This window comes from Stegostoma tigrinum, chromosome 42 (genome assembly GCF_030684315.1).
Source record: "Stegostoma tigrinum isolate sSteTig4 chromosome 42, sSteTig4.hap1, whole genome shotgun sequence".
Taxonomy (NCBI): domain Eukaryota; kingdom Metazoa; phylum Chordata; class Chondrichthyes; order Orectolobiformes; family Stegostomatidae; genus Stegostoma; species Stegostoma tigrinum.
In genome coordinates this window covers 13,606,899-13,629,881 of record NC_081395.1, presented here as the reverse complement: position 1 = coordinate 13,629,881, position 22,983 = coordinate 13,606,899, and the positions used below count along the sequence as shown (strand labels likewise).

The window sequence follows — 22,983 nt, the reverse complement described above, 5'->3', positions numbered from 1 at the left end:
GGCGCGTCAGTCATTGTTAGTTAAGTGATTGTCAATGGGGGAGTATGGAGTGGGGTTTAGTCAGTGTTATTATAGTTATTGTCACCACAGTGGTGTGGTTGAGGGTTGTTGTGGGGGGTGGAGGAGCTTGGTCAGTGTTATTAAAGTGAGAGTCACTATGGGAGTCAGTCACTGTAATTAAAGAGAGTGTTAACCACAAGCGGTCAGACAGTGTTATTGCAGGGAGAGTCACCACAGGGAATAAGTCAGTGCTTTTATAGTGAGTGTCACCATGGGGGAGTCAATCAGTGTTATTATAGTGAGTGTCACCACATGGGGTCAGTGTTATTATAGAGAGTTACCACAGGGAGGGTCAGTCAGTGTTATTTAAGAGAGTGTCACCAAAGGAGGTCAGTGAAAGTTGTTATATTGAGTGTCACCACAGGGGGGTCAGTCAGTTTTGTTACAGCAGGAGTCATCATGGGAGGTCAGTCAGTGTTATTATAGTGAGCATCACCACTAAGGGTCAGTCAGTGTTATTATAGCGAGCATCACCACGGGAGGTCAGTCAGTGTTATTACAGTGAGCATCACCACGGGAGGTCAGTCAGTGTTATTACAATGAGCATCGCCACGGGGGTGTCAGTCAGTATTATTATAGCGAGCGTCACCACGGGAGGTCAGTCAGTGTTATTATAATGAGCATCACCACAGGGGGGTCAGTCAGTGTTATTATAGTGAGTGTCACCACGGGAGGTCAGTCAGTATTATTACATGAGCGTCGCCACGGTGGGTCAGTCAGTGTTATTATAGTGAGTGTCACCACAGGAGGTCAGTCAGTGTTATTACAATGAGCGTCACCGCAGGGGGTCAGTCATTATCGTTCTAATTAACATCACCACAGGGTGTCAGTCAGTGTTACTTCAATGACTGTCATCATGGGGGTTCAGGTAAGTTGTATTACAGTGAGTTGTCATCACAGGGGGGTCAATCAGTGTCTTTATTGTGAGTGTCTCCACAGGACGTCAGTCAGTGCTATTACAGTGAGAGTCACCATGGGATAGGTCAGTTAGTGTTATTATAGTTAGTGTCACCATAGAGTGTATTACCACATGGGTCAGTCAGTGTTATCATACTGAGAGTCACCATGGGGGGTCAGTCAGTGTAATTATAGAGAGTTACCATGGGGTGGTGTGTTCGTCAGTGTTATTTTAGTGAGAGTAATCACTGGAGGTCAGTCAGTGTTATTGTAGTGAGAGTCACCAAAGGAGGTCAGTCAGTGTTATTATAGAGATAGCAGGAACTGCAGATGCTGGGGAATCTGAGATAGCAAGGCGTAGAGCTGATAAACACAGCAGACCAAGCAGCATCAGAGCAGCAGGAAGGCTGACGTTTCGGGCCCAGACCCTTCTTCAGAAAAAGGTCAGTCAGTGTTATTATAGTGAGTATCATTACAGGGGGTCAGTCAAAGTTGCTATCCTAAGTGTTACCATTGGTGGGTCAGGGGCTGTCTGTCAGTATTATTAAAGTAAGTGTCAGAACAGGAGTCAGTGCTATTACAGTGAGTGTCACCACAGGAGGACCATCAGTGTTATTGTACTGAGAATCACCACAGTGGGTCAGTTATTACAGAGAGTGCCCCCACAGGGGATCAGTCCGTGTTACTGTAATAAGTGTCAACACAGTGGAGGGGGTCAATCAGTGTTATCATTGTGAGTGTCACCACATAGTGTCAGAGTTGTTATAGTAAGTGTTGCTAAGGGGGTCAGTCAGTGTTATTATGAGTGTCAACACAGCTGATCAGTCAGTGTTGTTACAGTGAGTGACACCACAGAGTATCAATCAGTGTCATTTTAGACAGTGTTACTATCTGGGGTCAGATGGTGTTGTTGTACTGAGAGTCAGCACTGGGGGCGTCAATCACTGCTATTACAATCAGTTCCAACACGGGGCTGGGGGTGGGGGGGTTGGTCAGTCAATATTGTTGTAGAGAGTGTCACCACTGGGGTGGGGGGGCTTCAGTCAGTGCTAGCTCTGTGAGTGTCATCATGGGGGGGGTGGAGTCAGTCAGTGTTATTGGAGTGAGTGTTACCACAGGAGGTCAGTCAGTATTTTGAGAGCCTTTGTAACCACAGGGGTGAATCAGCATTATTATAGCGAGAATCACCATGGGGTCGGGGCGGGGGGGAGGTCAGTCAGTATAACAGAGACTGTCACCACAGGAGGTCAGCCAATTTTAGGATAGTGAGTGTCACCACGGATTGGTCAGGTAGTGTTAATATAGCGAGTTTCACCATGCTTTGGGGGGCGGGGGAGGTCATTCCAATGAGTGTCACTACAAGGAATCAGTGCGTGTTATTACCGTTGAGTGTCACGACAGGGGGCAGGTCAATCAGTGTTATTATAGTGAGCATCATCACTGGGTATCAGTCAGTTTTATTATAGTGAGGGTCATGACGGGGGGTGGGGGGCTCAGTCAGTGATATTATAATAAGTTGTCACCACAGGGCTCAGTCAGTGATATTATAGTGAGTGCCACCATGGGGAGGGTCATTTAGCATTATTTTAGTGACTGTTACCAAAGTGTGTCAGTCAGTGTTGATATAGTGAGTATCACTACAGGGTGGGGGTGGGTGAGTAGGTGTTATGATAGTGAATGTAACCACAGGGGGTCAGTCAGTGTTGTTATAGTGAAAGTCATGACTGGAGGTCAGTCAGTGTTATTACAGTGAGAGTCACCACAGGGTGTTAGTCAGTGTTATTACAATGAGAGTCACCATGGGGAGTCAGTCAGTGTTATTACAGTGAGAGACACCGCTGGTGGCCAGTCAGTGTTATTACAGTGAGAGACACCATGGGGAGTCAGTCAGTGTTATTACAGTGAATGGCACAGTGGTGGGTCAATCAGTGTTATAATAGAGAGTCACCATGGGGCATCAGTTGGTGTTATTACAGTGAGTGGCACCATGGGGCGTTGGTCAGTGTTATTGCAATGAGTGTCACCATGGGGTCGGGTCAGCCAGTTTTAATCCAGAGGGTGTGACGGGGGGTTCAGTCAGTGTTATCATATTGAGCATCACCATGGGGTACCAGGCAGTTTTATTATAGTGAGTGTCGCTACAGGAGATAAGTCAGTGTAATTATAGTGAGTGACATCAGAGGTAGGTCAGTTCATGTTATTGTAGTGATGGGCATCACAGGGCCGGGGGGGGGGGGGGGGAACTGTCAGAAGAAGTTACTAAAGTGAGTGTCACCACAGGTAGGTCAGTTAGTGTTGTTACAGTGATGGTCACCATGGGCTAGAGGGGGAACTGTCAGTAGGAGTTATTAAAGTGAATGTGCTCCTGAGATGCTGCTTGGCCTGCTGTGTTCATCCAGCCTCACATTTTATTATCTTGTTACCACGGATAGGTCAGTTAGTGTTATTATAGAGATGGTCACCACTGCGTCAGGTGGGTACTGTCTGTAACAGTTATTCTATTGAGTGTCACCACAGGGAGTTACATCAGTGCTAGCTTTAAGAGTGCCACCATGGGGCGTCAGTCAGTATTATTACAGTGAGTGTCAGCATCGGGGCTCAGTCAGTGTTATTACAGTGAGTGTCACCATGGGGCATCAGTCAGTGTTATTACAGTGAGTGTCACCATGTGGCGTCAGTCAGTGTTATTACAGTGAGTGTCACCATGTGGCGTCAGTCAGTGTTATTACAGTGAGCGTCACCATGGGAGAGCAAGTAAGTCAGTGTTAAAATAGTGAGTGTCACCATGGGGCGTCCGTCAGTGTTATTACAGTGAGTGTCGCCAAGTGAGGGGAGGTTGCCAGTGTTTTTATAGTGAGAGTCACCATGGGGCATCAGTCTGTTTTATTACAGTGAGTGTAACCATGGTGGGGGCGTCAGTCATTGTTATTACAGTGACTGTCACCATGGGCTTCAGTCAGTGTTATTACGGTGAGTTCCACCATGGGGGCTCAGTCAGTGTTATTATAGTGAGTGACACCAGGAGGTGTCAGTCAGTGTTATGATAGTGAGTGTGACCATGGGGCGGCAGTCAGTGTTACTGCAGTGAGAGACACTAATGGCGGGGGTGAGGGGGTGGCGGGGGAGCGGGGGGGTGGTTGTCAGTCAGTGTTATTATATTGATTGTGACCATGGGGTGTCAGTCAGTTTGATTACAGTGAGTGTCACCATGGGGCGTTAATCAGTGTTGTTATAGTGAGAGTCACCATAGGGTGTCAGTCAGTGTTATTACATTGAGTGTCACCATGGAGCCACAGTCAGTGTTATTACAGTGAGTGCCACCATGGGGCGTCAGTCAGTTTTATTACAGTGAGTGTTACCATGGGACGTCAGTCAGTGTTATTGCAGGGAGTGTTACCATGGGGCATCAGTCAGTGTTATTACAGTGAGTGTCACCGTGGGGCGACAGTCAGTTTTATTAAAGTGATTGTCACCATGGGGCGTTGTTCAGTTTTATTACAGTGAGTGTCATCATGGGGGAGTCAGTCAGTGTTATTACAGTGAGTGTCATCTTGAGGCAGCAGTCAGTGTGATTAGTGTGAATGTCACCATTCAGCGTCAGTCAGTGTTATTACAGTGAGTGTCACCATGGGGAGTCAGTCAGTGTTATTACAGTGAGCGTCACCATGGGGCGACAGTCAGTGTTATTACGGTGAGTGCCACCATGGGAGAGCAAGTCAGTCTTAAAATAGTGAGTGTCACCATGGGGCATCAGTCAGTGTTATAATAGTGAGAGCACCATGGGGCGTCAGTCAGTGTTATTGCAGTGAGTTTCACCATGAGGCGTCAGTCAGTTTTATTAAAGTGAGTGTCACCATGGGGCGTCAGTCAGTGTTATTACAGTGAGTGTCACCATGGGGCGTCAGTCAGTGTTATAATAGTGAGAGCACCATGGGGCGTCAGTCAGTGTTATTGCAGTGAGTTTCACCATGAGGCGTCAGTCAGTTTTATTAAAGTGAGTGTCACCATGGGGCGTCAGTCAGTGTTATTACAGTGAGTGTCACCATGGGGTGTCAGTCTGTGTTATTACAGTGAGTGTCACCATGAGGCGTCAGTCAGGTTTATTAAAGTGAGTGTCACCATGGGGCGTCAGTCAGGTTTATTAAAGTGAGTGTCACCATGGGGCGTCAGTCAGTGTTATTACAGTGAGTGTCACCAGGGGGTGTCAGTCAGTGTTATTACAGTGAGTGTCACCATGGGAGAGCAAGTCAGTGTTAAAATAGTGAGCGTCACCATGGGGCGTCAGTCAGTGTTATTGCAGTGAGTGTTACCTTGGGGCGTCAGTCAGTGTTATTACAATAAGTCTTACCATGAGGAGTCAGTCAGTGTTATCACAGTGAGTGTCACCATGAGGCGTCAGTCAGTGTTATTACAATAAGTCTTACCATGAGGAGTCAGTCAGTGTTATCACAGTGAGTGTCACCATGAGGCGTCAGTCAGTGTTATTACAATAAGTCTTACCATGAGGAGTCAGTCAGTGTTATCACAGTGAGTGTCACCATGGGGCGTCAGTCAGTGTTATTACAGTCAGTGTCACCATGGGCGGGTCAGTCAGTGTTATTACAATGAGTGTCACCATGGGGCAGCAAGTCAGTGTTAAAATAGTGAGTGTCACATTGGAGCGTCAGTCAGTGTTATCACAGTAAGTGTCGCCATGGGCGGGTCAGTCAATGTTATTACAGTGAGTGTCATCATGGGGCATCAGTCAGTGCTATTACAGTGAGCACCACGATGGGGCATCACTCTGTATTATTACAGCGTGGGTCACCATGGTTCGTGAGTCAGTGTTATTACAGTGAGAGATACTGCTCGTGGCCAGTCAGTGTTATTACAGTGAATGCCACTGAGGTGCGTCAGTCCGGGTTATTTTAATGAGTGTCACCATGAGGTGTCAGTAAGTGTTATAATAGTGAGAGTCACCATGGGGCGTCAGTCAGTGTTATTACAGTGAATGTCACCATGGGACATCAGTCAGTGTTGTTACTTTGAGTGTGGCGATGGGGAGTCAGTCAGTGTTATTACAGTGAGTGTCACCATGGGCAGTCAGTCAGTGTTGTTATCGTGAGTGTCACCATGGGCAGTCAGTCAGTGTTATGATAGTGAGAGTCACCATGGCGGGGTGGGGGGGGTGCGGTGTCAGTCTGTGTTATTTCAGTGAGTGTCACCACGGGGAGTCAGTCAGTGTTATTAGAGTGAGTCTCATCATGGGAAGTCAGTCAGTGTTGTTACAGTGAGTGTGACCATGGGGAGTCAGTCAGTGTTGTAACAGTGAGTGTGATCTTGGGCAGTCAGTCAGTGTTGTTACATTGAGTGTGACCATGGGGAGTCAGTCAGTGTTATTACAGTGAGTGTGATCTTGGGCAGTCAGTCAGTGTTGTTACAGTGAGTGTGATCTTGGGCAGTCAGTCAGTGTTGTTACATTGAGTGTCACCATAGGGCGTCAGTCATTATTGTTATAGTGAGAGTTACCGTGGGGCGTCAGTCTGTGTTATTACAGTGGTGGCCACCGTGGGGCATCAGTCAGTCTTATTATTATAAGTGTCACCATGGGACATCGTTCAGTTTTAACACAGTGAGTGTCATCATGGGACAGTCAGTCAGTGTTATTGCAGTGAGTGTCACCATGGGGTGTCAGTCAGTGTTATTAGAGTGAGTGTCACCATGGGGTGTCAGTCTGTTATTACAGTAAGAGTCACTTTGGGGCATCGGTCAGTTTTATTACAGTGAGCGTTACCATGGTGGGGGTGGCAGTCAGTGTTATTGCAGTGAGTGTTACCGTGGGGCATTAGTCAGTGTTATTACAGTGAGTGTCACCATGGCCGGGGTGTGTGGACAGTCTGTGTTATTTCAGTGAGTGTCACCACGGGGAGTCAGTCAGTGTTATTAGAGTGAGTCTCATCATGGGAAGTCAGTCAGTGTTGTTACATTGAGTGTGACCATGGGGAGTCAGTCAGTGTTATTACAGTGAGTCTCATCATGGGAAGTCAGTCAGTGTTGTTACAGTGAGTGTGACCATGGGAAGTCAGTCAGTGTTGTTACATTGAGTGTGACCACGGGGAGTCAGTCAGTGTTATTAGAGTGAGTCTCATCATGGGAAGTCAGTCAGTGTTGTTACAGTGAGTGTGACCATGGGGAGTCAGTCAGTGTTGTAACAGTGAGTGTGATCTTGGGCAGTCAGTCAGTGTTGTTACACTGAGTGTGACCATGGGGAGTCAGTCAGTGTTATTACAGTGAGTGTGATCTTGGGCAGTCAGTCAGTGTTGTTACATTGAGTGTCACCATAGGGCGTCAGTCATTATTGTTATAGTGAGAGTTACCGTGGGGCGTCAGTCTGTGTTATTACAGTGGTGGCCACCGTGGGGCATCAGTCAGTCTTATTATTATAAGTGTCACCATGGGACATCGTTCAGTTTTAACACAGTGAGTGTCATCATGGGACAGTCAGTCAGTGTTATTGCAGTGAGTGTCACCATGGGGTGTCAGTCAGTGTTATTACAGTGAGTGTCACCATGGGGTGTCAGTCTGTTATTACAGTAAGAGTCACTTTGGGGCATCGGTCAGTTTTATTACAGTGAGCGTTACCATGGTGGGGGTGGCAGTCAGTGTTATTGCAGTGAGTGTTACCGTGGGGCATTAGTCAGTGTTATTACAGTGAGTGTCACCATGGCCGGGGTGTGTGGACAGTCTGTGTTATTTCAGTGAGTGTCACCACGGGGAGTCAGTCAGTGTTATTAGAGTGAGTCTCATCATGGGAAGTCAGTCAGTGTTGTTACATTGAGTGTGACCATGGGGAGTCAGTCAGTGTTATTACAGTGAGTGTCACCATGGGAAGTCAGTCAGTGTTGTTACACTGAGTGTGTCCATGGAGAGTCAGTCAGTGCTATTAGAGTGAGTGTCACTAGAGGGTGTCAGTCAGTGTTATTACAGTGAGTTTCACCATGGGGTGTCAGTTAGTGTTGTTATAGTGAGTGTCACCATGGCTAGGGGGGTGTGGACAGTCTGTGTTATTTCAGTGAGTATCACCATGGGGCGTTAGTCAGTGTCATTACAGTGAGTGTCACCATTCGGCATCAGTCAGTGTTATTACAGTGAGTGTTACCATGGGGTGTCAGTTAGTGTTATTATATAGAGAATCACCGGGGGGGGGGGGAGTCAGCTAGTGTTATTATAGCGATGCCACCAAAGGGTGTCAGTCAGTGTTATTACGGTGAGTGTCACCATGGGACATCAGTCAGTGTTGTTACTTGAGTGTGGCAATGGGGAGTCAGGCAGTGTTATTACAGTGAGTGTCACCATGGGAAGTCAGTCAGTGTTGTTACACTGAGTGTGGCGATGGGGAGTCAGGCAGTGTTATTACACTGTGTCAACACAGGACGTCCGTCAGTGTTATTTGAGTGAGTGTCACCACTGGTAGCCAGTCAGTGATATTACAGTGAGTGTGTCCATGGGACATCAGTCAGTGCTGTTACTTTGAGTGTGGCGATGGGGAGTCAGTCAGTGTTATTACAGTGAGTGTCACCATGGGCAGTCAGTCAGTGTTGTTATCGTGAGTGTCACCATGGTGCGTCATTCAGCATTATGATAGTGAGAGTCATCATGGCGGGGTTGGCAGGGGGTGTCAGTCTGTGTTATTACAGTGAGTGTCACCAGAGGGTGTCAGTCAGTGTTATTAGAGTGAGTGTCATCATGGGGCGTCAGTCAGTGTTGTTACATTGAGTGTGTCCATGGGGAGTCAGTCAGTGTTATCACAGTGAGTGTCACCCTGGTGTATCATTCGCTGTTATTACAGTGCGTTTCAAGATGGGGGGGGTTTGTCAGTTTTTTTATCGTGAGATTCACCATGGAGTGTCAGACTGTTATTACAGTAAGAGTCAGGTTGGGGCATCAGTCAGTTTTATGACATTGAGTGTTACCATGGTGCAGGTGGGAGTCAGTGCTGTTACAGTGAGTGCCACTAAAGGGCGTCAGTCAGTGTTATTACAGTGAGTGTCACCACGGGGCGTCAGTCAGTGTTGTTATAGTGAGTGTCACCAATGTGTGTCAGTCAGTGTTATGAGTGAGAGTCACCACGGCGGGGTGTTTGGGGGTGTGTCACTCTGTGTTATTACAGTGAATGTCACCACAGGGAGTCAGTCAGTGTTATTAGAGCAAGTGTCATCATGTGGCATCAGTCTGTGTTATTAGAGTGAGTGTCACCATAGGGCGTCAGTCCATGTTATTACAGTGAGTGTCGCCATGGGGAGTCAGTCAGTGCTATTACAGTGAGTGTCAACACAGGACGTCAGTCAGTGTTATTAGAGTGAGTGTTACCATGGGGCATCAATCACTATTATTACAGTGAGTGTCAGCATAGGGTGTCAGTCTGTGTTATTAGTGAGAGTCACCACAGGAGGTCAGTCAGTGTTCATGTTGTGAGCCTCATCACGACTGGTCAGTCAGAGTTATTACAGTAATTGTCAGCATGGGGGGGTCAGTGTTATTACAGTGAGTGTCACCATGGTGGGGGGGTCAGTCATTTTTATATTACTCAATGTCACCACAGGCGGTGAGTCGGTTTTATTACAGACAGCGTGATTGTTTTACTTTTTCGCAATGTATTTTTCCTCGGGATGTGGGCTCACTGGCAGCTCTTATCCTATACACCTACCCCTAACAGCCGAGAGAGGACAGTTTCGGGTCAACCACATTGCTGTCTGCCCGCTCTAAGTTTTCGTCCATTTTGGATAAGGTGGGGGACGATATTTACTTTTCTAAAGGAACATAGTGAGTCAGATTCAAATTCCTGGTCATTATTAGGGTCCGAACACCAGGTTTTTATTGTAACCCATTTCCAGCAGCCGGCGTGTTCGTATTCACTTCTTTGGTGCGGTTACCCCGGTGCCTGAACTGACCGATAGCCCAGAGAGTGTCACCAAAGGGGGTCTTGTCAGCGTCGTTATGGTGTTGTTACCCACGGGGCGTGGCCAGTCCGCGCCATTCCCATGACCCTGGTCAATCGCAGTTGTTGCAGCGAAAATCGCCACAGAAGGTTCGGCGGCCGTTGTCGCGGTGACGCTGCGAGGTCTTTAACATTCTGTCTTTGAATGGGACACGTCACGTGTCTTCAGATGCCGCCCCCCTTCCTGATGGACATCTGGCTTCCCCACTCACCGAATCGAAGACGTCATCTATCCCGCCTCCTCCTTGATAGACGGCCAGCTTCGCCATTGGGGTATGACATCCCTGGCGCTTGGCCAATGAGGGTGCGCTACAGGGGCGGGGTGTGTTGCGCACGTGGTCCGTATTCCCCGTAGATAACAGCTTGTCGGTGCAGGTCGGAGTAAGCGCCGTTTCTCCCCCTAGGTGCTGAGGTAATGTGCAAGGTATTGGCGTAATTCAGGCCCTCGGTCACTTGCTGGTGGGGGACGTGGGCATGGGCATTGCCAGCTGAAGTGTGACGATCCGGTTCGGGGGGTGTGCGCGTATTCAATGGAATGGGTGTGGTGTACTGAGGAGCTGCGGCCCTTCTCCCACTCCCGGGATCCCTTACCCGCTTTCCCCATCCCTTTTCGAGAAAGTTCACCTGGAGTTCCCTGCAGGTACTACCAGCGATGCACTCCTGATCTGCTCCTGATGCATTCCTTAACTGGTCTTACTGTGTTCCTAATCAGCTCCCGTTGCACTTCTGACTTGCTGTCATTGCATTCCTTGTCCACGCGCGTTGCATTCGTATCTGCTTCACTTGCACCTTCCCCCCCCCCCCCCCCCGCATCTGCTTCCACTGTCCAGATCCCCTGGAGTCCCAGATCTGCTCTTGATTCAATATTGTTCTTCTCCTGGTGCACTGTTGATCTGCTCCCAATGAAATTTCTGTTCTTACTCACTGTAGTGCCCCTGGAGTGATCTAGAGCTAATCCTGGTGTAATTCTGATGTGCTTCTCTTGCACTCCATATCCGGTGCTAGTCCAGTCCTGATCTATACCCGGTGGCAGTTGTGGCCTGGTTCTTTCTTATTACTTCCCAATTGTGTACAATCTTGATCGGCTGTCTGTGTAAGTCATATGCGTTGGTGCATTCTTGATGCAGATCTGGTATGGATCAAGTCTTGATGCAAAACTGTACTAGTGCTTGTTCCGTCACAGACTGCACCTAGGGTCATCCTGATCTTTTCCTGGAGTTGGTGCAGATGTGGCCTGGACCTGCTGCAGTCCTGGAGCCAGTGCAGGTGTGGCCTTGTCCAGGTGTTAATGCATCCTGATGTGATACTGTGTGTGCACCAAGATTGCCTTGTTGTAGTCCTGGATCTTGGGCAGATTTGTTGTACAGGAACCAATCTGGCCCTTGTCCAGTTGGTATGGTGTGAATGGATGCCTTTCCTGATGTTGGTGTCACAGTGTATCTGGTCTGAATTTTGAAGCAGTCTGAGATTAATCTAGTTCTTGTTTTGGTGCAGATATACTTTGGCCTTGATCTTAGCCCTGTTAGAGATGTCATGTTAGCCTGGTTTATGTTTTGCTTATAAGTAGTCATTCAGCCAAGTTGTTGGGGGAGGGTGGGAACAAACATTCCAAGTGACAATACCACCTTTGCTGACTGCCTCAGTGTTTATAGACTGCATGTGTAATGTTGAGGATTGGAAGACCTGTAATTTCGTACAATTCAACTGAAATCAGTGCCTTCAGACCTTGCCACAAACTCTTCTCCCTGTACCGCTAATTCTAACTCCCTCCCTGACCACAGTCTGAGACTGAAGCTGCTGCTTTGCAGTCTTACTATTTTTTACCATTTCCCCCACATCCAACTGACCAGAAGCCTTTTATCACCACTACTATCTACAGTGCACCCTCTGTGAGATCATCTGAACTTCCCCTGCTCATCTACTACTGGAGCCCTCATCCTCTGTAAACTGGGAAGGTGGGCAAAAATAGACTTTTGCTGTCACGGACTGCACAAAGTCTCATTTGCCTGTCAACACTGTGCTTGCTGATCTAGACCGAGTCATGACTGACCAGCCCTTGGAGATTTAAAATTAGAATCAATGCGTGTCTCTCTCTCTCTACAAAGCTCCCACAAGTGTTGCAACAGCCCTTGAATACTTGGTGCTTTTTAAGTCTAGTGTTCAGTTTTGACTTATCCATTTCTGGAACTGGGCTTTGGTGGGGGGTTGGAGTCCCAGTCTAAGCTTACAGTGATGAGAATTTTTTTTTTAACCCACTGAGCCTCTGGAATTCTCTGTCACAAAAGTGGTTGAGGCCGAAATATTGGATGCTTTCAAGAAGTAGATGGATGTAGCTCTTCAGGCTAAAGGGATCCATGGACGTGGGGAACCCTGTTTCCCCAAAGAATGATGGAGATATGCCCATTGGATATTTTTAAGGCAGCAGATGATACATTTTGACTCACCTTGTTAGTGAAGAATCTATCGGGAGTGGGAGGGCATGCAGAGTCAAGGCTGCAATCAGCTTAGCTATGGTCGTATTGAAAGTCACCACAGGCTCGAGGGGCCAAATGGCCTCGTTATTTGTGCATTTTAACTTGTTTTCCCACTTTTTTTTGCCAACTCGATCCCACTTTGTGGAATTCACTTCTTAAACCATAAAGCCTATTTATTTCTCTCAGTTGCCCCACTTAATGCTTGCTATACTGTCTGTTTCCACCGTATACTTTATCACAGCACCATGGGGAAAGGTTTGCCTGAGAAGCTGAGACATAGGATGGTGCCTTCAAACCTGGATTCAGCCAGCAGAGCGCACATGCACCTGAATGCAGCCATCTTCAAATCCTACAGACATTGCTTATTTCCTGTCAGAGGAGTTGCTTTGAAACACTGATATGAATCTGTTTACAAATTTGGCACCCAGTTCATCCCAATCATCTGAAATGGGAGGTGCTGGTGCACAGACAAGGGTCTTCAGCCAGAGGTGGTGAATCTGTGGAACGTGTGGCTTTGGAGGCCAAGTTGTGGAGTGTACTTAAGACAGAAATCGATCCCTTTATTAGTAAAGGGATTGGGGATATACCGAGAAGGCAGAAGAGTATGGTGGAGTAACATAGCAGCTGCGATTGCAAATCAGACTCGATTGGCTAAACAGCCTAATTCTACTCCCATATTTAATGGCCTGTAATGGAAATGTCACTGGACTAAAGGTTTGATCTAGTGTTCTGTGGACACGATTTTTTTTATGTCCCACCAATCAGTAATTAGCAATCTGCAATCAAAAGCAAGCCCAATGGTGATTTGGTGTTCATTTCTGGTCTCTCTACTACAGGAAATATGTTGTTAAAGCTTGAGAGGGTACAGGAAAGATTTACAAGGATGTTGCCGGGGTTGGAGGGTTTGAGCTAGAGGGAGAACCTGAATGTTGGTTGGGGCTATTTTCCAGGGAAGTTGAGGGGTGAGGTTTATAAAATCATGAGGGGCATGGATAGGATGAATAGCTAACACCTTTTCCCCAGGAAAGGGAACTCCAAAAGGAGAGGGGCATAGGTTTACGGTGAGAGGGAAAAGATCTAAAGGGCAGCAGTTTCGTGCAGAGAGTGGTGGTGTTTATAGAACGAGCTGCCAGAAGAAGTGGATGTGGCTGGTATGATTACAGCAGTCAAAAGGCATTTGGATGGGTACATGAACAGGAAGGGTTTAGAGGTATGTGGGCCAAATGCTGGCAAATGGGACTAGATTAATTTAGGATATCTGGACTAGTTGGACCAAAGGGTCTGTTTCCATGCTGTACAACTGACTCTAATTGTTGATTGTCGGAGGGAAAAAAAAATCATTTCTCGTACCTTCTGGGAAGGAAACTTGGCAAGTTCCAGGCACACAGCGACCTGTTTGACTCCTAAATGCCCTCTGAAATGGCTGAGGAACCACTCGGTGGTGCCAAGAGCTCTAAACAAAAGATCAAATCTGGATGGAGCGCTGGAAATAACAATGGCCAACACAGCCCTGTCGATCCTATGTAACATCTGCCAAATGTGGGCCAATTCTCCCACAGATGGATTAAGCAACAGCCTGACGCAAGACCTCTCCCTCAGTCACATCATGATTTGTACCAGGTAGAACAACAGGGGCAGCCGCTACATGTGAATATTGCCCTCTTTGAGGCATGCACCATCCTGGCTTGGAAACATTGGTTGTTCCTTTTACTGAGGCTGATTTCGACTCCAAGAACTAACCCCCTACCCGCCTGCACGGAGTGTAGCTGCACCACAGAACAGCAGTTTAAGGTAGTGGAAAGCTACCATCTTCTTGAGAGACAATTGTGGATGGGTAATAAAGGCTGACCCTGCCAACTACCCATGGATTGAACTAAAATAAAAACTGATGCCTTTTCAAAGGCCCTGTTGCTACCTGATCATGTATACTTCTCTGGTTAGTGCATTCCTGATCTTGAACACCTTTTTACTCATCAGACGAGGGGATCAACCTTATCTGGGATGGCAGGTGTAGGAGACTGAGGAGGCGATGGTCTAGTGATGTTACCGTTGGACTGTTAATCCAGTGAGCCAAAATATGTTCTAGGGATCTGGGTTCAAATCTTGCCATTGCAAATGATGGAATTTGATTTTCTGTTTTTGGGAAAAAAAACTCTCTTGATGACCATGAATCCATTGTCAATTGTGGGGGGAAAATCCTGTCTGGTTCACTAATGTCCTTTTTCGGGAAAGAATCTGCCTCCCTTACCAGGCCTGGCTTACATGTGACTCCCAGACCTACAGAAATGTGGCTGACTTCACTGCCCTCTGGATAATTAGGAATGGGCATTTAAATGCTGGCCTTCATCCTATGAATGAATTTAAAAAAAACATTGAAGGTTATGCGCAGAAAAGCGGGCGTGAGAAGTTCAGCCATGATCTGGTTGAATGACAGCGTAAGAAGCTGAATGGCTTACTCTTGTTCCTTCTATTTATGGCCTTATAGCTCCATACCTGGACCTGGTGACACCTCTGGACTAGATTGCATGCCTGGAATGTGACTTGAACTTGCTGGCATTTGAGATGAATGTGGCTTTTCACTGGTGCCAAACTCACTTGCGTTTTCTCATAGGATGGATTACATGTGGTATCACAAGTGAACTGATTCCCCTGGAGGCGGGCGTGGGGAGAAAATTTACAGCTCCCGGTTGTCTATGAAGGTCTCACAATGTATTGAGGAATGGCGGGGGTGGGACGGGGAGAAGGAATTTTTTTTCTTTTTTGTTTAACCTGCTTGCAGTGAATTAATTGAGTGTCAAGAGGGTCGCATTAAGTTCAGTTTCTTGTTTGGATTTAACGCCCAGCTTTCAGATGAAGTTTCACTACCTTCAGTTTTCTGAGTTCGGTAAGATTGCGAGCCTGTGTTTCTACTCAGTAGCCCTGTGAAAGCAATAGTGTCGCAGGCTTGCTAGCGTTTTGTATATATTGATGTTTTCTGATAGGATCCCTCTGTACCTCAGCATTTCTATTCAAATGATAATTAAAGGTAGTGCCTTGGAAGTGTTGTAGAACAGAGGGACTTAGTGGGCGTGCAGGTACGTAATTCTTTGAAATTTGCTTCACATATAGACACTGATTTTTATTTTTTAAGAAGGTATTAGGCCTGAAACATCAGCTTTTGTGCTGCTTGGCCTGCTGTGTTCATCCAGCTCCAGACTTCGTTATTTTAGATTTTTGAGAAGGTGTTTGGCATGCTTGCCCTCATTGCTCAGTCCTGTTGAATTGTAAAAATAGGCTGGGACTGTTTTCACTGGCGTGTAGGAGGTTAAGGGGTGTCCTGATAGAAATTTATAAAGTATCAAGAAGTATGGATAGTGTTTAATAGTAGTTATCTTTTCCCCAGGATGGGGTGTCTCAAGATGAGGGGACACTTTCTGAAGGTGAGAGGAAAGAGATTGAAAAAAGACATGGGGCCATTTTTTTTTCCTAAAGAGGATAGTTCACGTGGAATGAACTTCCTGAGGAAGTGGCAGATGTTGGTACAGTTGCAATGTCCAAAAGACATTTTGGAAGGATATGGGCCAGGAGTAGGCAGGTGGGACTAGTTAGTTTGGGATTATGAACTGGTTTCTGTGCTGTATGACTCCGATAACTATATGTATCCATCTGCAGATTCCCTGTGCCCTCATTCCAAACTTGTGTTTGCACTTTTTGTCAGTAGGTTAGACTGGATCAGCCCCCTTTTATCCACATCCTTTGCATTTTGAAAATTTTGTTTGTGGGACCTGGTTGTCACTGACTAGGCCAACATTGCAACAGAGAATATGGTATTGAGGTGCTTCCTTGCACTATTGCACTCCACAAGTCAAATGCGGACCCACAGTGCTGTTGGGTGTGGGACAGGGTAGTTCCATGATTTTTGACCCAGTGACAGGAAAAAATGGTATGTATACAAATCAAGATGGTGAATGTTTTGGAGGGGAACTCACATGGGGATATCACCCTCTGTATCTGCTGCCCATGTCTTTCTAGATGATAAATGGCTGCCTGAACTGTTGAAGGAGTCTGGTGCATCTTGTAGATGGTATGGTCTGCTGCTATTGAGCGTGGGTGGGAGGGAATGTGGCTGTGGTGCCAATAAGCTAGGCTGCTTTATCCTGGATGAGGCCAAACTTCTTGAGTTTTATCCAGAACAAATGAGGTGCATTCCATCACACGTGACTTGTGCCTTGTAGATCATGGATGGGCTTTCGGCACTCCGGGGCGGGGGGCGGTGCTGGAGTTGCACATGTAGCATTCCCAGCTGCTTAACCTGCTCCTGTTGTGGTCCAGTTCAGTTTCTGGTCAGTGGTAATTGCCTTCCTGGATGTCGACAGTGGGTGCCTGTGATAGGACTGCCATTGAATGTTCCTATCAGTGCCCACTATTGCTATGCTGAGATTGAAACTGTCTTGTTCTGCGGCATTCATTCCTACATCCTTGGACTGAAATCCTGCACTTTTACCTAATCTGTCTATAGTTTTTCCGAGTCAGAGTTGCACAGCATGGAAACAGATCCTTTGGTCCAACTTGTCATGCCAACTATCTATGTCCCTCATGATTTTATAAACTTCTATAAGGCCACTCCTCAGCATCTGACTCTCCAGCGAAAACGGGTCCAATTTATTCAGCTTCTCTCTATAACGCAAATCCTTCAACCCTGGCAACATCCTCATCAATCGCTTCTGAACTCTTTCTTGTTTCACAACATCCTTCCTGACCAGAATTGAACACCATGTTCCAAAAGGGACTTAACGAATGTCCTATACAGCTGCAACTGCTATGTTCAATGCAGGCAATACAAATGAAGACGAACATACCAAATACCTTCTTCACCATCCTGTCTACTTGTGAATCCACTTTCAATGATCTATGAACCTGCACCCTGGGTCTTTGTTCAGCAACACTTACCCTTAAGTGTATAAGCCCTGCCCTGATTTACTTTTCCAATATACAGCATCTCATTTATTAAAATTAAACTCCACCTGCACTCCTCAGCCCGTTGGCCCATCTGGTCCTGTTGTACTTAGATAACCTTACCTGTCCACCATACCACCAATTTTGGATTCCTCTGCAAACTTGGCGACCATACTTACTAAGCTGTCATCCAAATCATTTATATAAATGACAAAAAATGGAGTGAACCTTTTGGTGCACTGCTGGACATAGGCCTCCGGTCTGAAAAGTAACCCTCCATCACCACCCTCTGCCTCCAACCTTCGAGCTAGTTCTTCCTGTGTTACATGTGATCTAACCTTTTGCTAACCAGTCTTCCGTGCGGAGTTTTGTCAAATGCCTTGCTGAAGTTCAGATCGATCATGCCCACTGCTCTGCCTTCATCAATCCTCTGTTACTTCATGCCTCTCTAACTTGATTTTGTTGTTTTTTTTTCTCCCATGCACAAAACCATGTTGACTATCGCTAAAGTCCTTGTTTGTCCCAATAAATAAATCATGTCCCTCAGGATTCCTTCCAACTTGCCCAACAGACTCACTAGTGTATAGTTTCCTGCCTTTCCCTTTTTACTATGTTTCTTAAATATCGGCACCACCTCTAGATTTCTGGCACCTCACCTGTGGCTATCGATGATACAAATATCTCGGCAGGGGGCCTATCAATTGCTTCCCAGAAAGTTGTAGGCTACACCTGATTAGGTCCTGGGGATTTATCCACCTTTAGCCTGCCTCCTCTGTATTATGGACATTATTGAAGATAATGCTGTTTATTTCCCCAAGTTCTCTAGCTTCCATATCAATCTCCACAGTAAACTCCACAGCAAAATATTCGTCTAGTAGCAGTCCCATTTCTTGCAGATCCGCACATAGATGACCTTGTTGATGTTTTAAGGGGCCATATTCTCTCACTAGTTACCTTTTGTTTTCTTGATTGTATTTTTAGAATCCCTTTGGATTCGCCTTAACCTACTTGCTAAAGCTAACTCTCTTGTCTCCTTTTTGCTCTCCTGATTTCCCTCTTAAGTATACTGCTGCTACCTTTGTACTCTTCTAGGGATTCACTCAACCCCTGCTGTCTATACCTGACATATCCTTCCTCCTTTTTCTTAACCAAAACTTCAATTTCTCTCGTCATCCAGCATTCCCCACACCTACCAGCTGGACTGTTCAACCTAACAGGAACGTTCTGTCTCTGGGCTCTCTTATCTCATTCTTGAAGGCTTCCCACTGTTCAGCCGTACCTTTTTATCTGTGTACAGCCTCCCCTAAAAAAACATTTGAAAGTGGTTGCCTAATGTCAAAATTGGCCTTCCTCCAATTTTAAAAATTTGACTTTTAGATCTGGTCCCCACCACCCTTCTCCCAATATAGAGCTATTGCTTGTTGAGACAGTCGGCCCTTTCCAGAACAACAGCAATCCTTCAGACAGGACCTGAAGGGTAAACTGAGGCAAAGGCACTGGATCCGAGGCCAAGATGGGATAGTTTGGAAATGATTTTGAAATAAGATTGGATGGGAATAAATTTGCAGGATGTCTAGCTAGGTGGTTATTTTTGTGTAGCGATGGGCCAAAGGGCCTTTTTCCTGTGCTGTAGACCTTAGTAACAGGTGTTGTGCAGGTTGGGGGCGCTGGTATGGGACTGGTCAGATTGCTCCGTGAAAAGCTGATGTGAAATCTTGGAACGTAGAGAAATGGGAGTAGGAGTTGACTTCTGAGTCAATCCTGCCATGGTCTAGATCAAAACTGATTTTAATTGTAGCCTTAATCTGAGTTTCCATGGGCCTGGATGTTTATCAAGCGGACACAAGGCATTGCAGCTTTCCCCTCAGTTATTTCAATGAGAATTGTATCCATTTTGATTTGTCTCATGCCTATAACTCATTGTCACTGTAGACTTCCACACCTGTTATCTCCCACTAATTGGAGAACCTCCCTTTCTCAGTTGCCTCCGTGTTTCTCATGGCTGTCAGGTAAGATGCTGATGTTAGATTAGATTCCCTACAGTGTGGAAATAGGCCCTTCGGCCCAACAAGTCCACAGCGCCCCTTGGACCATCCCACCCGGACCCATCCCCTATCACCCACACACCCCTGAACACTATGGGCAATTTAGCATGGCCGATCCACCTAGCATGCACATCTTTGGACTGTGGGAGGAAACTGACCTGGAGGAAACCCACGCAGACACGGGGAGAATGTGCAAACTCCACACAGACAGTTGCCCGAGCTGAAGGTAAAAAGAAGAACTGACATTTCTATAATGCCTTTGTACCTTCAGGATGTACTGATGCACTTTGTGGCCAGTGGTGTGCTGTTAACGTGTCAGTGCTGTTGCAATGTGGGAAACATTTAGAACCAGAGTAGACATAGACCATTCAGCCCCTCTAGCCTCCCTTGCCATGCAATACAGAAGAGTTGCTGATTTCCTCTGGGCTTCAACTCCACTTTCTTTCCCCCACTCCCTTTTTAACTTGCTACTAATTAAAAATCTGTTTAATCTCCTCCTTAAATTTATTCACTCCCTTGGCATCCATTGCACTGTGGGGAAGTGAATGCCACAAATTCACCACCCTTTTGAGTGAAATAATGCCTCCTTATTTCTGCTACCCTTCAGCCTAAAACAATGGCCTCTCGTTCTAGATTGCCCCACAAGGGGAAACATCCTGTCTATGTCTACATTGTCAATCTCCTTTAGAGTCTGGTCAACCCCAATTTAGATCTTTGCTCATTCTTCTAAATTTGAGCAAGTATAAGCCTAAACTGCTTAATCTGTCCTCCTAAGACAAACCCCTCTTCTCTGGAATTCATCTAATGAACCCACTCTGAAACGGCAATTTCATCCTGCTTCAAGTAAGGGGACCAAAAATGCACTCTGTGCTCTGGATGCATGAAACATATGTACTTAAAGCTCTCACAACTTGCAATGTGTTGCTCCTCCTCAGTGATGTTGATTGAGAGGTGAATATTGCACAGGATGTTGGCATAAACACCCCTAAACCTTCCAGGACTGAAACACACAATGGGGTCTCGGGTTATCAACCTTGTGAATGATGAACAGCCACGTTGCCTTTCACTGTGTACTGATATGACTGACACCCCCCCCCCCCCCTCCTGTAAGAGGTCATCCAGGACACAGGAAGCATCTTTGACTTCTTACATAGCACAGGATGTGCAGTCGATTTCTGCCCTGCCATTTCTTGTCACAACCGCTAAACTTTGTTTCTGCTGTAATAAACGTTATTGTTTATTGGCTTTATCTCTCCTGGGTTTCTCTGTTCACTGTCTTTTTGTTGAATGAACTTTCTTAGTCCTTGTTTTGTTTCACAAAACGCATTCCCACAGTGTTTTACTTCTTAAATTGTTACTTTGAAATTGCTGGAAAATGGGCTTTTGTTTTTCATTTTAGTCAATTTAGCTTGATGTCAAGTGGTGCAGACCTGATGGACTGAAGGGCCTTTTTCTATGTAGTTAGACTTCTGTGCCTGTATGACATTTTGTCTGCCTCATCATGTTTTTTTTTATTCCTGAACCTGCTCCCTTGGCCGCGTTTTGTTCACTGGTCTGCTAACTCATGCACCGTTGTCATATTTTAAACTTCTCTCAAAAGGTGTTACCTGTGTTTTATCTCTGGCTTTGGCGGCTGATTCTCTCAGATCTATTGGGAATATTTTGGAGCTCAGCACCGAGTTAGAGGCTTGGAGGGGGAAAGAACTTTGTGCTGATAGTTCATGTCATTGTGCCCATGCAATCCAGGTCCTTAGATGCGCATGCTGCTATCGGCAGACAGTGTCCAATCTTCGATTCCCAGGGAGCAGCTGGAAGAATAGCATCCCAGTGTAATTTTAAGCAGTTAAAATCTGTGCAACATGAATTGACAAGCAAAGCATACTGTACTTTACAGTAGTGTCAAGTTTCGATCATTAGGGCGAGGGGGTGGGGGGGGGAGAGAGAGAGAGAGTCTTTTAGCTTTTTGTATTTTGCCTTCTGTTACCTTGGGTCTTGGTTTGCTCGGATTACTTGGGAGGTAAGCAACAGTAAAAAATTTTTTTAGCACAGCCACCATTACATGCAATTTAAAGGATTCCACACCACTTTTGGAAAAAGAACAGGAGTGCTTTACCGGTATCGTTGGCCAATATCCTTCAACCAACATCACTACTTGCAGACCAGATCATCTGATTTAATCATGCAATAGCACATGACTGGGAAATTATAAAAAGAGATACAAAACCAAAGCTTTTCGAAACCAAGTTTAGAAAGTGAACAACAATTTACACAGCAGGAGAGGTAGGTGCTGATTGGTTTGGTATGGAGATGATGCAGAATCTGTTAACTGTCAATCTACTTGCATGAGCAAAGACAGAACAAGTCGGTCGTCTCTGGTCAGGGTGTTACCAATGGGAATCTGTACCAGGGATTGCTGTCTCTTAGCTCTTACCTGACTGAAAAATGTGTTCCAATATGTGTACAAGATCCTCTTGCCTATGCAGAACAAGGTCCTGTGTCTGAACATGCACACAGCTACCTGGGCACATGCAAATGAATCACACTATGAACCTGACTGATGATCTTAAATGATTGGACATCTTCACGTTGCTGTTTGTGGGAGCTTACTGTGTAGAGCTGGATTTCTGTGTCTCCTAAGTTGCATAGGTGATGGAAACCATTGGCTTGGAAAAGACTCCCAAGGCAGTGAAAGGTGCTATGGCTAGGTTGGACCTTCCTTAGGACCACATGGTGGCACAGCAGTCAGCACCGCTGCCTCTCAGCACCAGGCACCTGTGTTTGATTCCAACGTTTGGGCACTGTGTGGAGTTTGCACATATCACTCTGTCTGTGTGGGTTTCTTCGGGTGCTCAGGTTTCCTCCCACAGGCCAAAGATGTGCAGGCTAGGTGGCTTGGCCACGCTGAATTGCCCACCGCGTCCAGGAATGTGCGGTCTGGGTGGATTAGGCATAGTAAATGCGGGGTTACAAAGATAGGTTGAGGGGGAAGAGTGTGTGTATGGGTTGGATGCTCTCTGGAGGGTCAGTGCAAACCTGAAGGGCTGAATGTCCTCTTTCTGCACTGTTGGGATTCTACTTTTACTGTTTTCTAGCTGATTGCTGCCTAATATCATGTGAGAGCATATGGCATGTTTTGCACTTGCTACTAGCTTGTCCTCCCCCTGAGTGGAACTCCTGCTGCTCCGTTCACTTCAGTTTCTGTTTGTTGAGGAAAGACTGCCATTGTTCAGCTTGTAATCACAGAGCCTTGTAATGGCATTTCGCATTCAGTATATAGCAGTCTCTTTTAATATGCCTTGGAACAATGTGATCCTGCCTTTTATGCTGAAAACTTCTTTTCAAAAAAGAAATAAGTTTTGCCGCTTCATGGAGCGAGTTACTCAATTGAAATAGGAGCTGTTCGTGTAGGGAAAGTTTTTGGAATCTGGAGAATTCTTCTGATTTTTCCTTTAAGAAAAATTCTTTATAGCAGTGGCAAAATTCCAAATGTTTGTGAAATGTTTCTGGGGTGATTTTTTTTTTTAGTAAAATTACAATGCTGTAGACTTTTCTACTGAAATTCTTACACTGACAAAAGTGTGTGACCTATTATATA

The 22,983-nt window shown here is 46.1% G+C and overlaps 1 protein-coding gene across 10 annotated transcripts in view; it reads left to right on the top strand.

The window, feature by feature from the left end:
• Positions 1-22,983, top strand: part of LOC125449241 (pyruvate carboxylase, mitochondrial-like) — a 765,853-nt gene that overhangs the window by 53,430 nt on the left and 689,440 nt on the right. Inside the window, exon 1 of one of the 10 annotated variants that reach the window (XM_059641565.1) lies at positions 9,704-9,724. The exons of 3 other annotated variants lie outside the window; for them this stretch is intronic. Coding sequence is in view for 1 of the 7 variants with exons in the window: in XM_059641554.1 (XP_059497537.1) it covers positions 10,350-10,358 (9 nt within the window). In the remaining 6 variants the exon portion in view is untranslated. Of the gene's footprint in view, positions 1-9,703; positions 9,725-10,153; positions 10,208-10,254; positions 10,359-22,983 lie in introns of those variants that run through there. 6 more of the 10 variants (XM_059641564.1, XM_059641557.1, XM_059641554.1 and 3 more) reach the window with 6 other exon arrangements.